General features: G+C 34.5%; 1 protein-coding gene across 1 annotated transcript in view; it reads left to right on the top strand.

Annotated features, from left to right (window-relative positions):
- The window catches only part of LOC141508420 (disks large homolog 2), a 2,787,507-nt gene that overhangs the window by 566,034 nt on the left and 2,208,903 nt on the right, over positions 1-12,570 (top strand). Inside the window, exon 4 of the mRNA XM_074217018.1 lies at positions 4,676-4,774. Within this exon, the coding sequence (XP_074073119.1) occupies positions 4,676-4,774 (99 nt within the window). The remainder of the gene's footprint in view (positions 1-4,675; positions 4,775-12,570) is intronic.

Raw genomic sequence — 12,570 nt, 5'->3', positions numbered from 1 at the left:
GCCCTCCTCCCTGTTCCATTCTCTTCCTTTTTTTCAGTTCTTGATTTTCCCTTTCTTCCTGATGACCCTGCAAAAGTGTTGCATGCAACCTGAAACAGCATGAACTAGACTCAAATAACATCATAGTTCATATGTAATAACACTTTATCAACCATTCTCATATACCATTAATTATCTCCTTTTTTTTTTAGTTTTTTTTTTTTGGGAAGGCAATGGGGTTAAGTGGCTTGCCCAAGGCCACACAGCTAGGTAATTATTAAGTATCTGAGGCCAGATTTGAACTCAGGTACTCCTGACTCCAGGGCAGTACTCTATCCACTGCACCACCTAGCCATCCCTAATTATCTCCTTTGATACAGCTCTGGTGCAGCAAATATTTTTACCACTGTTTTAAAGATGAAGAAACTGAGATCCAAAGGAATAAGGTGAGGTGGTGAAAAAGATATGGGATTTGGAGCTAGAAGTGAGGAGTCTAAATTTCAGTTCTATTACCCATTACCTGTCTGAGTTTGGTCAAGTTTCTTCACATTTTGAGTGTAAGATTTATCTATCTTCCTTTTCCCCCATACATATTTGATAGAAGATTGACACATTCACATTTTTTTTCTGGTTTTACGTTTCATGAATGACAGACCTCCCCACATTTCACTCCACCCTCCACTTAACTGCCAATGCATTAGTATGAGACTATCATATGGTTAAAAGATAAGCAAAGTGGCAAAAGATAGAACTAAAATATGCCTAATGTGTAGGGAATATGGGTTTAGGCATGTCACTAAGGAAGACTTGCATGTGAAAAGCATCATTAAAGACGTGTTAAATTATTATATTATGAACTGGTCATGAGTTAAGAGTGAGCAATGCCAAATGGACTTCCCAAGGGGTTCACTAACACCCCTTAGATAGTAAAATAAAAGTAAGATTCCAGAGAATACTGTGGGTAGATTCTCTATGGAGAAATTATAAAAGTGGATACTAATTTCCTAAGAGGATAAGGCATGAAGAAGTAGTGATTAATTGTGGTGATCTGGAATCTGGAAATTCCGAGTTAAAATGCAGACTTAGAAACTTATTGACTGCATGACCCTGGGTAAGTTATTAAATTTCTGACTGACCCAGTTTCTTCATCTGTAAAATGGTAATGATAGTAGCACCTATCTCCCAGGGTTATTTTGAGAATTAAATAGGATAATATTTGTAGATCACTTTTTGTAAAAGCAGTATATAAATACTACCTTTATCATCATCATTAACAAAAATCTCCTTTTTGTGCAATTAAAAAAAAACAATCCAATTTTCAGTGCTATGTTTAGAAGCACTCCTAATATTTGGAGAAACTGCCTTTTAAAAAAAGTTGATTGTTGGGGTCAGTTTGTTGGTATAGAGTCCCAACCCTGGAGTCAGGAGGACCTGAGTTCAAACTTGACCCGAGACGCTTGATATTTACATAGCTTTGTGAATCCCCCCCCCCCCCAAATAATAAAAAGGTGATTGTGTTATGGATCCACATATCAAGTCTAGTTGGTTATTTTGCAGGGTGACTAGGAAGTGACTATTGTGGTGACACTCACAGTGTATACTCTGCAAGAAAGGGAAAGGACATACCTCTCCTAGAACCCTTTCTCAATGGTCTTCAGGATTTTCCTCACTTACTTTATGGCATTCATTTGACCCTAGATTTTTATAATATGTTACTCAGGCTATAAAAAGATTTCACTTCCATGGGGAGAAAAAATTCTTCTGGAATGATAGTATTAGCATACGTTAATTTATTAGCTGTGTGACCTTGGGGAAGTCATTAAACCTGATTGTTTCACATGCAGAGCCATCTCCAGTCATCCTGATTCATATCTGGCCACTGGACCCAGATGGATCTGAAGGAGAAAGTGAGGCTGGTGACTTTGCATAGCACCCCCTCATTCATGTGCATGTCATGATATCATCTCCACGATATCATGATCTTCCTCAAGAATGAATGGCAAACACCTTCATCATCATCATGAAATTCATTAACATATGATAGTCTTCATAGCATATCCATGTCACTAACAAATCTCCCTCCCTTCCCACCCCTCACATCTCTCACCCCATCCACATCCTTTTTAGTTTTTTAGAATGGTTTCTGAAAGGAAAGACCAGATATTACAACTCACTCTAGGATTTTATTCAAGTATGTGCTGGAATCACTTATACCAGCTTGTTTAGACTGATTATTAAATTTTCATTGTGAATATTTTCACTTTAGAAATTGCTGAATGATGTAAATTGGAGCTTGATTGATTGTATTGTTAATTATCTAGACTTAAGAAAGGGTTAGAAAATTGTTAGCAATGTTAATTAAACATAAACATTTATAATGTACATGTTTTCCTTTATTAGACAAGTACCAACACGCCACTGGTCTCACACTATGACTGGTGTTCTTCCCCATTGCCTTTTTTTCCATTTAAACAAATCAGACAATATAATACTTGTAAGTCATATTAAAATATTTTTATAAGGACAGCTAGGTGGTGCAATGGGATAGAGCATGGGCCCTGGAGTCAGGAGGACCTGAATTCAAATCTGTCCTCAGATACTTGTTACTAGCTGTGACCTTGGGCAAGTCACTTAATCCCATTGCCTATCAAAACCACAGATAGATAGATAGATAGATAGATAGATAGATAGATAGATAGATAGATAGATAGATAGAGAAATAGATATAAATATTTTATATTATAATATACATCTATCATAAAATATGATTGATTGCTTTACACATTTATATATATAATATATATATTTGTACAAAATGTATCATTTGTTTTTGCATCATACAATTGTTTTCCTAAATGTCTCGTTTTTCCTGCTGAATAGCTATCTTTTAGAAATTTTTTATGAAATAAAAAGAGAAAGAAGAAAAAAATTCAGCAAAACTGAGCAATAAATTAAAAAAAAACTTACATTATTGTCCCCTACTTTTACAAATGAGTTGGTGGGTATGTATCTTCTTTGGGGTCAAGTTTATTCTTTGAAATTTTACCACATTCTATTTTACCTGTTTTGTGGCTTTTGTTCTTTCAATGTTGTAGTCATTGTGTATATTATTTTCCTGTTCCTGTTTACTTCATTTTGCCTTATTTCCTTTAAGTCCTACTGAGCTTCTCTGTATTTATCACATTGGTTATTTTAAAAAAATGACTTCACATAGATATTTAATTGCATTCTTGTACTATTTATGTACTATTTAGTCATTTTGCAAGTCAGTGGACATCTATTTGCTTCCAGTTCTTTGTTAACACAAAAAAGGGGTGCTAAAATATTTTGGAAACCATTACCTCAACCATGAAACATTTCCTGAAAAAGGTAAAAGCAAAATTAATCCTAACAATCCACTCTTAAATTTGGGTTGTGTTCTCTTACAATGTACACCACATTGTTTGGGGGAGAGTAAGCACAAACCTGTAGGAACCTGATCTTATGGCCCTAAAGCTCCAGTAACTGTTACTGAACCAGAGAAGAAGCAGAAATAGTGATCTGAGAAACCTATTTACAGGACTTGGTGCAGAGTAGTTACTTAATAAAAACCACTTTTTAAATAAATAAATAAATACATATGGTCAAAAACATGCAAGGTAGGAAAGCCTTATCTCACTTGTTTCTGATTACATTTTATAGCTCATCACCATCAAGATGGTGGATGATTCACTAATGTCTCACTTGCTAATGGTCTTGTAATGGGACTCTGTGGAGCAGTTGACAAAAATGGATTCATGTGCAATACTCCCAAGTACAAATGTAATTCAAAAATATTTTTAAAAATAAATAAAATACAATAGAACAAAGAATATTTAGTCTTCTAAATGAATAGGAATATTATAATCAAATAAGAGCTAGATGGCACAGTAGGTATTATGCCAGTCTGGAAGTTAGGAAGACCTTAGTTCAAATCTGGCCATAGAAACTTATTAGTTATTTGACTCTAGGCAGGTCACTGAACTCTGTTTGCCTAAGTCTCCTCATCTGTAAAATGAGCTGAAGAAGGAAATGGAAAATCACTCTGGTTTCTCTAATGGAGAAAATCCCAAATAGGGTCATGAAGAGACCAAAGTAACAATATCTCAAAAACATCATCAAGTAAAGATAGAGTCCACAAGATTCCTTAAGAATGGTTGAATAATCTAGATTTCATTTAAGTTTGATGTCACTGAGATAGAGAAAGGTGGTGGTTTACAGAGAACAGTCTGACTAAGAATAAGATAAGATTAGTTGAGTTAGAAAAACTATTGTGTACTCAACAAGGTCTACTGATAGAGAACAAGGAAACCTTGGAAATAGAAAAATCTTTCTTCCTTCTTGGTTCTACAATTCACTGGATATTCAATTTACCTTGAGCCAGACACTGATTCACCACTGATATTAAATGATGATTACTGCTTTCAGTTAACAATCCACTTACTTTTTTCTTCTCTAACAAAATAGCATTAAATAAAAAAGCTTCTACTTTAAATTATACATTAGCTATGAATATATTTATAAGGCATTAGCAGTACCAACTAAAGTTCCACAAAAAAATGTATATTGATGCCTTAGACATCTCAGTATAAACACTACTTTTGAAAAGTTTACATTTAATTTGAATTTTCTAAAATAGGTTAGAAATACAATTTTCTTTTCTTTTTTCTTTCTTTAGCTAACAGTTTTCAGTGGATCAGAGGGACATGCTTTATGTGATGAACAAAACAAAGAGAACCAGTGTTTGGAAAATCAGACTGATGACAAGAAGGTAAAGGTAAGGATTGAGGTGTTTTTTCTGTTTCTATTCCTAATGGACCATATTTTTTCTTTATTGATTCTTGTCAGTAAATAGTTTGGGAAAGGTTGCTTTCAAATAATTAAGTTTCATTTTTCATAATAGAGTAGCTTTACATGTTTATGGAAAGATATTTTACTGTAATAGTGTCAATAAGAGTAGAAATGTACAATCCATATCATGTTTTTGGCAGGGTTGGTATTCTACCCTCTAATAGGCCTGTGAAAATTTTGAACATGTTTTATTATGAGTGACGAATTTTTCAATTTGGGACTTTATATCTGAGTGAGTGGGACACTATGTTTCTGCATTTCACTTGTTAAATGATTGTCACTTTTAAACTAAACACAGTTTTGCAGGTTTGTTACTGTCCTATTCAGTCTTTACCCTCACCACACTTTGGACTGTTTTCTAGTCCTCCATGATCCTGAGTCCTGTAAGAAACTACATGGGTAATAATCACTCCTATTGGTTTGGCTAGGTTATATGACAATGACATTAAATAGCCATGGAAAGATCAGGTCTTATGGGATATTTGCTGTATAGAATCAGATCAGGTTATTGTGTTTAAATTGGTCCATGGTATAACAATAAAAAAAAAATCTATCCACACTAATAAGGCAGAGACTGCCCCATTTGAAGTCAGAAGATCTGGATTCTAATTCTCGTTCTGCTCTTACTACCTATGGGACCTGGGCAAAGCATTTACCTTCTCTGACCATCCACTTTCTCCTTCCTATAGTAAGACCAAATGATCTCTAAGGACCCTTTCAACTCCAGATCTTGGATGGTGTAATCCTATAATGATCCTCAGGGTATGGAGAAAGTATAAGAAATATTTATGATTATTCCTTGGAGTAAGAGCTTTATAATTTTATTTCAGGAAATTAAGCTGCCTAGAAGCTGAAAACTTCTCAACAAGAAACTATTTTTGTTTTGTTTACTGTTTTTAGTTTATGATAAATATCTTAGTCTACCCTGTCTCTCTTGACTCCTGCCTTAGGCAACATTTAATTGTGATTGTGTCATATTTATCCTCGTACCCTCATTAGATCTTAACCAATTTTTTATATCAGAGAGCCCTTTGTCAGTCTGTAGAAGCCAAAGGACTTCTCGGAATATCATTTTTAAAATTGATAAAATAAAATATGTAGGATTGCAAAGGAAGCCAAAAAAACGAAATGCAGTAATCAATAGATATTTTAAGGAGCAAGTTCATGAACCATAAGTCAAGAGCCTTTACACTGTATTGTAAAGTACTTGGGGTCAGAGATTGTATCTTTTTTTTAATCTTTGAATTTCTATGTCTAAAACAATGTCTTGCTCCTTGCTCTAAACCAATAAGTTTGATGACTTTGCTGAATTAAGAATATTTTTTGATAAGAAAAATCATCCATGTTGTCAGGGATACTTTTTTTCTTTTGTTTCTTTCTTTCATTCTTTCTCTTTATTTCTCTCTCTTTCTTTTCTCTTTCTTTCTTTCTTTCTTTCTTTCTTTCTTTCTTTCTTTCTTTCTTTCTTTCTTTCTTTCTCTTTTTCTTCCATCCATACTTCCTTCCTCCCACCCATCCTTCCTTCCTCCCTCCTCTTCTCCTCCTCCTTCTCCTCCTCCTTCCTCCCTCCTCCTCCTCCTTTTCCTTTTTTTCTCTTTCTCATTAACTGGATTCATGAATACTCAAGAAAACAATAAATGGATGGCCTAAATGTTCATTAGAATGTTTGTAGATTTTCTTCTTGAAAAGGAAGTCACCAAACTTAACTGAAACTGTGTGTGCTTGTGTGTGTGTGTGTGTGTGTGTGTGTGTGTATGTGTGTGCACACATTAAACTGATAAATAGGATATAGGACACGTGTACCTTCTGCCTCTGATATGTATTTTGCCTTCTTGTAGCAATGGATGCAAGGATTTTTCATTTTTATTTTATTAATGACCACTCTTTACAAAAGTATATGTACTCTTTGTAATAAATAGGTAGTTCAATAGAGCTAAAAAAGAATCATCTTCCTGTGTTCAAATACAACTTCATTCAAACTGCTGTTTGACTCTCATAAATTGCTTACTTATTTGCCTCAATTTCTTCATCTGTAAAATGAGCTAGAGAATTAAATGACAAACCATTCCATTATTTTTCCAAGAAAACCTGAAATGGATTCATGAAGAGTTTAGAACTGAAAAATGATTCAACAACAGTATTAAGAAGTTGCTATGGTCTTTCCCCCCCCTTTTATCAAGGGGGATCTCTCCATTTCCTATGTGAGTGCTTTTGTGTTTTTCTTTTCTCATGTGTCAAATATTTTTAGTTCAAAATTATTGCCTGAAAGATATACATTAGCTCTTAGTGTCCTCATCAGAATAGGATTCTCTCTACTCCCAACTTTCATACTCTTGTTATTTGATCTGCCCTATTTTGAATGTGACAGGAGATAAATCATTTTATATCATCTGAATCTATTCTCCTCTATGCTTTTGCTAAGTTTTCCCAAAGCTGATTGTCATCCCTCATAGACTTTGCTTTACAAATTCCTATCCAGTCTTTAAGACCCAATTCAAATGTTACATCTTCCATGAAAACACCTGAAAATAATCACCTTGGCTCCTGTGACTTGACCACAGAAGTTGGTTTTACAGTAATCTAATGCTTCTCCCATAAATATATATAGTTCAGTATGGTACAGCTTAAGGTATATTGAATTTCAAGGTAAAAAATCTTAATTGGAATCCTGAATCTTTTGTTTAATACTGGTATGAACACAGGGTCTCAGTTTCCTCATCTGTAAAATGAAGGGGTCAAACTAAGTGCCCTTAAGACTTCTTGATCTTCTTTGATATCATATGTAATCTTTGATACTTGTCATCCATCTATTATGCTTCAAGCTCCATGAAAACAGGAACAGAGCATGTGTTGATCCTGGGTACATATCATAGTTTTCTGTATAAGCAATAAGCACTTAAATGTTTGGTGAATTGAGATTCTTCAGAAAATTGATTCCTAACTCAATTAATGTTTTCGATTGACTTTATGTTGGATTGTTTTTGAGTAGGACATAAAGTTGCCCTTTATCATGTAGCTGAATTCCAAGGATCAAAGGAATATATTTAGTGCTGGAAGCAGACTTAGAGGTCATTTAGTCTAGTATCATAAATTTACAAATAAGGAATTAGGAGCTAGAAAAGTTAAGTGACTTGCTTATGGTCATATAGCTAAAATGTATCTGAGGTAGTGGGATTTGAACACAGGTCAACATTATTTTACATTCAGCACTCTATTCATTATGCTTTTATGTCTTTGAAAGTATTGTACTGATGTCACCCCATAGAGTCAGTCAGTAAATTAAACATTTGGCAGGAACTGTGCTTAAACACTGTGAATACAGAGATGTAAAACTGTTTCTCTGGGTCAGTGTAATGGCAAAATTCTGCAAATCATGATCTTTCACAAATTGTCTAATTTTAAAAAATAATTTGAATTTTTTGTTTTTATTCTTTTATGGTTTCTTTTATTCTACTGGAATACTGTAAACAATTGGCTCTTATCACTGGTATTCTTCACTTTAAGTGTAGCAAGTGATGCAGTGGATAGAGCAACAGACCTGAGTTTTAATTTGACCTTATAGATTTGCCACCAACTAGCAGTGACAACTTAGGCAAGTTGCCTCACATATAAACCATCTCTAGTCTTCCTGATTCATATCTGGCCACTGGAACCATATGACTCTGTACAAAGAAAGATTGATGTATTGTGCTAAAGACTTAGTACAATATACCCTCACACAAATCCAATTCATGTGCTTGTCATTGTATCACCTCCCTAATATTATGATCTTCTTTGAGAATGAAGGATATTCATCATCATCATCATCATCATCAGTATTTTCACTTTAAATAAATTTTATAGATGGGATGTTGAAACTATATCTAACTGATGCTTCATTAAATTAGACATGAGATCATAGGGTTTTTGATTAGGAAGGATTGCAAGGAAGTGATGAATCTTAGTGAATCTATCTTAGATCATATATTTTTAAATTTTGAGGGTTTGCAGAATGTTTTCCCCTACAAAAATCCCTTTTAAGTAGACCCTTACAGTACTAGCAGCCTCAACTTTATAAATGAGGAAATTGAGACTTGGAAAGCTCCATTATTTGCTTAGAGGCACAGGATTAGCTAGTAATGGTTAGAATGGAATATTATGAAATAAATGTTGAGAGGATTTGGATTTGGTGACAGAATAAGAGAAGATATAAGGGACACGACAATCACCTTCCAATATCAGAAGAGTAAATTATTAGTAGAGGATTTGAGTTTATTCTATTTGGCCTCCAAGAGAAAAATTAGAAATAGTGGCTAGAACTACAGAAAGATTTTGACTTAATAAAAGAAACTTTGGGGAAGTCTCTTGTCTTTCTCCAGGACTTAGTTTCCTTGTCTGTAAAATTATGGAATTTGACTAAATAATATCTAGTGTCTTTCAAGCTCTCCATCCTAAAATCCTGTGAATTAGAGATGAATACTTGATCAGATGACAAGTTGTACATAGATATGTATGACAAATACCACAAGCAATCCAGGTGATACTTCTTTAAAAAGAAAAAAAAGGAAAGCAATGGTTCAGATGGAGATAAATTTTCTCATTGAGGAAAAAGAATGCAAGTGAAGGATACTTCATGCCACAGTGGAAAGACGCAGAACCAGCCATCAAGATATCTAATTTCTTATTCCCATGCTGCCACTGCCTCATTGTGTGAACTTAGGCAAATTTCTTGACTTTTTGTGCCTCTTTTTCATTAGACATAAAATAAGGCTATACTAGAAATTTTCATTGAGCTCTGACATATGAAAACCTAGAGAAACCTAGAGATAATTACATAACATTTTAAAATTAAGGAATTTAAAACCTTGATCTGTATTACATGTTAGATAGTGGGATTTTATGGATAAGGGATTTTATACATTCCCAATCTTTTTTAGGAACCTAAGAGGACTATGGAGATCTGATGCTAATTTATGTCATTCTTCCCTATAACTGAGTCAAGGGACTGTGTGTGTGTGTGTGTGTGTGTGTGTGTGTGTGTGTGTGTGTGTGTGTGTGTGGAGGGGTTCTTGGGACAATAGTTCCAATGAATCAATTTTATAAGTAATTACAGGATCGGGAAGCTGTGGATAGATACCAGATCAGATTTAAAAAAAAAAGATTTGGTGGTTTTAGTGGATTGCAAGTTCAAAATGAATAAGTATTTTCTGAGAGCCCCAAATGTTAATACAATCGTATATTGTATTAACAGAACATTAAAGCCAAAAGGAGAGGCTAGTCTTTTTTAGCATTGTCCTTGTGAGACTATATAATGTAGTGCTGTATTAATTTTGGGTACCATATTTTAGGTGGACTATTAACAAGCTTGAAAGAATCCACAACATTTGGACCAGGATAAAGAGAAGATGGAACTATGATAAATAAGAATAATGAATGTTTGGTCTGTGATTAGTTCATAATGGGAGTTAGTAACTAGGAAGCTAGGTGGTAAAATTGATAGAATGCCAGGTGTGGAGTTAGGAAAACTCACCTTCTTGAGTTCAAATCTGGTCTCAGACATATACTGTATGACCCTGAACAAGTCACTTAATTGTGTTTACCTCCATTTCCTCATCTGAAAAAAAAGAGCTAGTAAAGAAAATGGAAAACTACCCCAGTGTCTTTGCAAAGAAAACTCCAAATGGGGTCATGAAGAGATCAACTTCTTGGTTGCTAACTGAACAACACTAACAAAAAAGTTTATTAATAAATGTAATTTCCTTATCTTCTTGCCCTATAGGATCCAAGAAAATCATCTATCTCAGTTCCAGTTTTCTTATTTTTAGAAACTCAAGGAGTGGATAATGCTTAGCACAGTGTGTCAGGACATACAGTCATTTCTTAATAAATGTTAATTGACCGACTGACATGATAACTAGCTTCAAATAGATGTGGGAGAAATATTAGAATTGCTCTTCTTGGCTCTAGGCAGCACAATTAGAAGAAGTGGGTGAATAATGCAAAGAGGTAAATTTTGGCTTAAGAGAAAAAAAAAACAACTCTGGTTTAAACTGTCTAGCTATGAAACAGACTTCATTGGGTGGGAGGGAGTTCCCCAGCCTTGGAATTCTTCAAGTGGTGGCTGGATGATTACACATTTGGTTCTTAGAAAGGGAATTCTTATTTGATACAAATTGGACTCTTTTCTAGAATCCTCCTACATTCCAGAAATTCCAGTTCTGTGGCTTCAAATCCTTCCTTATTATTGGCAGCTATTTGAAGAGTGGATTGGATTTAGTTTTTCTTGGCATTAGGAAGATGAGTTCCAGTTCAGCCTCAGACACTTAATTCCTGTGCAATACTGGGCAGGTCATTTAATCTTTATCTGCCTCAGTTTCATCAGCTTTGAAATTGGAATCCAAATAGTACCCATCTCCCAGGGTTGTAGAGATAACTAAGTGGTATAGTGGATAGAACACTAGACTTGGAATCAGGAAGACTCTTCATGATTTCAAATATGATCTTAAACAATTAATATCTGTGTGACCGTGGGCAAGTCACTTAACTCTCTTTGCCTGTATCCTCATTTGTAAAATGAGCCAGAGAGGGAGATAGCAAACTACAGTATCTTTGCTGAGAATACTCCAAATGGGGTTACAAAGAGTAAAACACGACTGAAACTACTGACCAACAAGACAACTACTCAGGTTTGTTTGAAGAATCAAATTAAGTTATTATATCATTATTGATAAGGAGCTTAGCACATGGTCTGGCAATAGTAAGAGCTCAGTAATTACTTGTTCCCTTCCTCCCCTCACTGTATGACTCCAGACAAGTTACTTAACCTTTCTCAAACTCAGTTTCTTTAATTATAAAATGAGGATAATAAGAGGATCAAATTGTTGTGAGGATCAAATTGAATAGCATGTAAATCATTTTGTTAACCTTAAAATTCCATGTATATGTTAGTCATCAACATCATCATCATCATTATCATCATCATCATTGTCATCATCATCACCATTATTTTTCCACAAGTAATTTATATTTTCACTCACAGATATTCCACAGCAAATATACTCTCATATCATAGACCTAGAGAGTCCAAAGGCTTTGGGGCATAGAGATTATGGGAGTTTATTGCTCAAATTAAAGTCATCACTTTAAAAGTTCCTTTAGATTCTAGTATTCCTTTCCTTATTATTTTCCCTTAAGTTAGGTACTCATTTAGAGTACCTCATTTAGAATAAACAATGTGAAAATGTGCTTGCCATGAACAATAATTCCATAACATGCAATGTTTTGAAATGCATGGAGTATATTCTTTATGATATCTCTGTGACAAAAATTGAAAATTATGATTCCAGTTTTACTGATGAAGAAACTGATATGCCAAAGTCACATAGCTGATACATTAAAGAATTGAAAACCCTCTCTTCTCTTTGTTTCTGTCTCTCTGTCCGTCTCTCTGTCTCTCTGTCTCTCTGTCTCTGTCTCTGTCTCTCTCTCTGTCTCTCTCTCTCTCTCTCTCTCTCTCTCTGTCTGTCTCTCTCTCTCTCCCCATTATTGTCAATACAGGTGGTATACAAGAACCCCTTTATTTGGAAATGACTGTCACTAAGATAGAAGATACTTATCCTGTGTAATTATAAAAATCAGAGTTCTGAGGTGACAGTCTCTCAAGATGTCTAATCTCCAGCCTGTTGTAACTTCTGACCAAGTCACATTTAAAAAAGAGGAGGTTCAGAGTGTATGATTAAAGAC

The sequence above is a fragment of the Macrotis lagotis genome, chromosome 1 (assembly GCF_037893015.1).
Source record: "Macrotis lagotis isolate mMagLag1 chromosome 1, bilby.v1.9.chrom.fasta, whole genome shotgun sequence".
Lineage (NCBI taxonomy): Eukaryota > Metazoa > Chordata > Mammalia > Peramelemorphia > Peramelidae > Macrotis > Macrotis lagotis.
The sequence above is the reverse complement of the archived record's forward strand: the minus strand, read 5'-3'. Positions and strand labels throughout refer to the sequence as shown.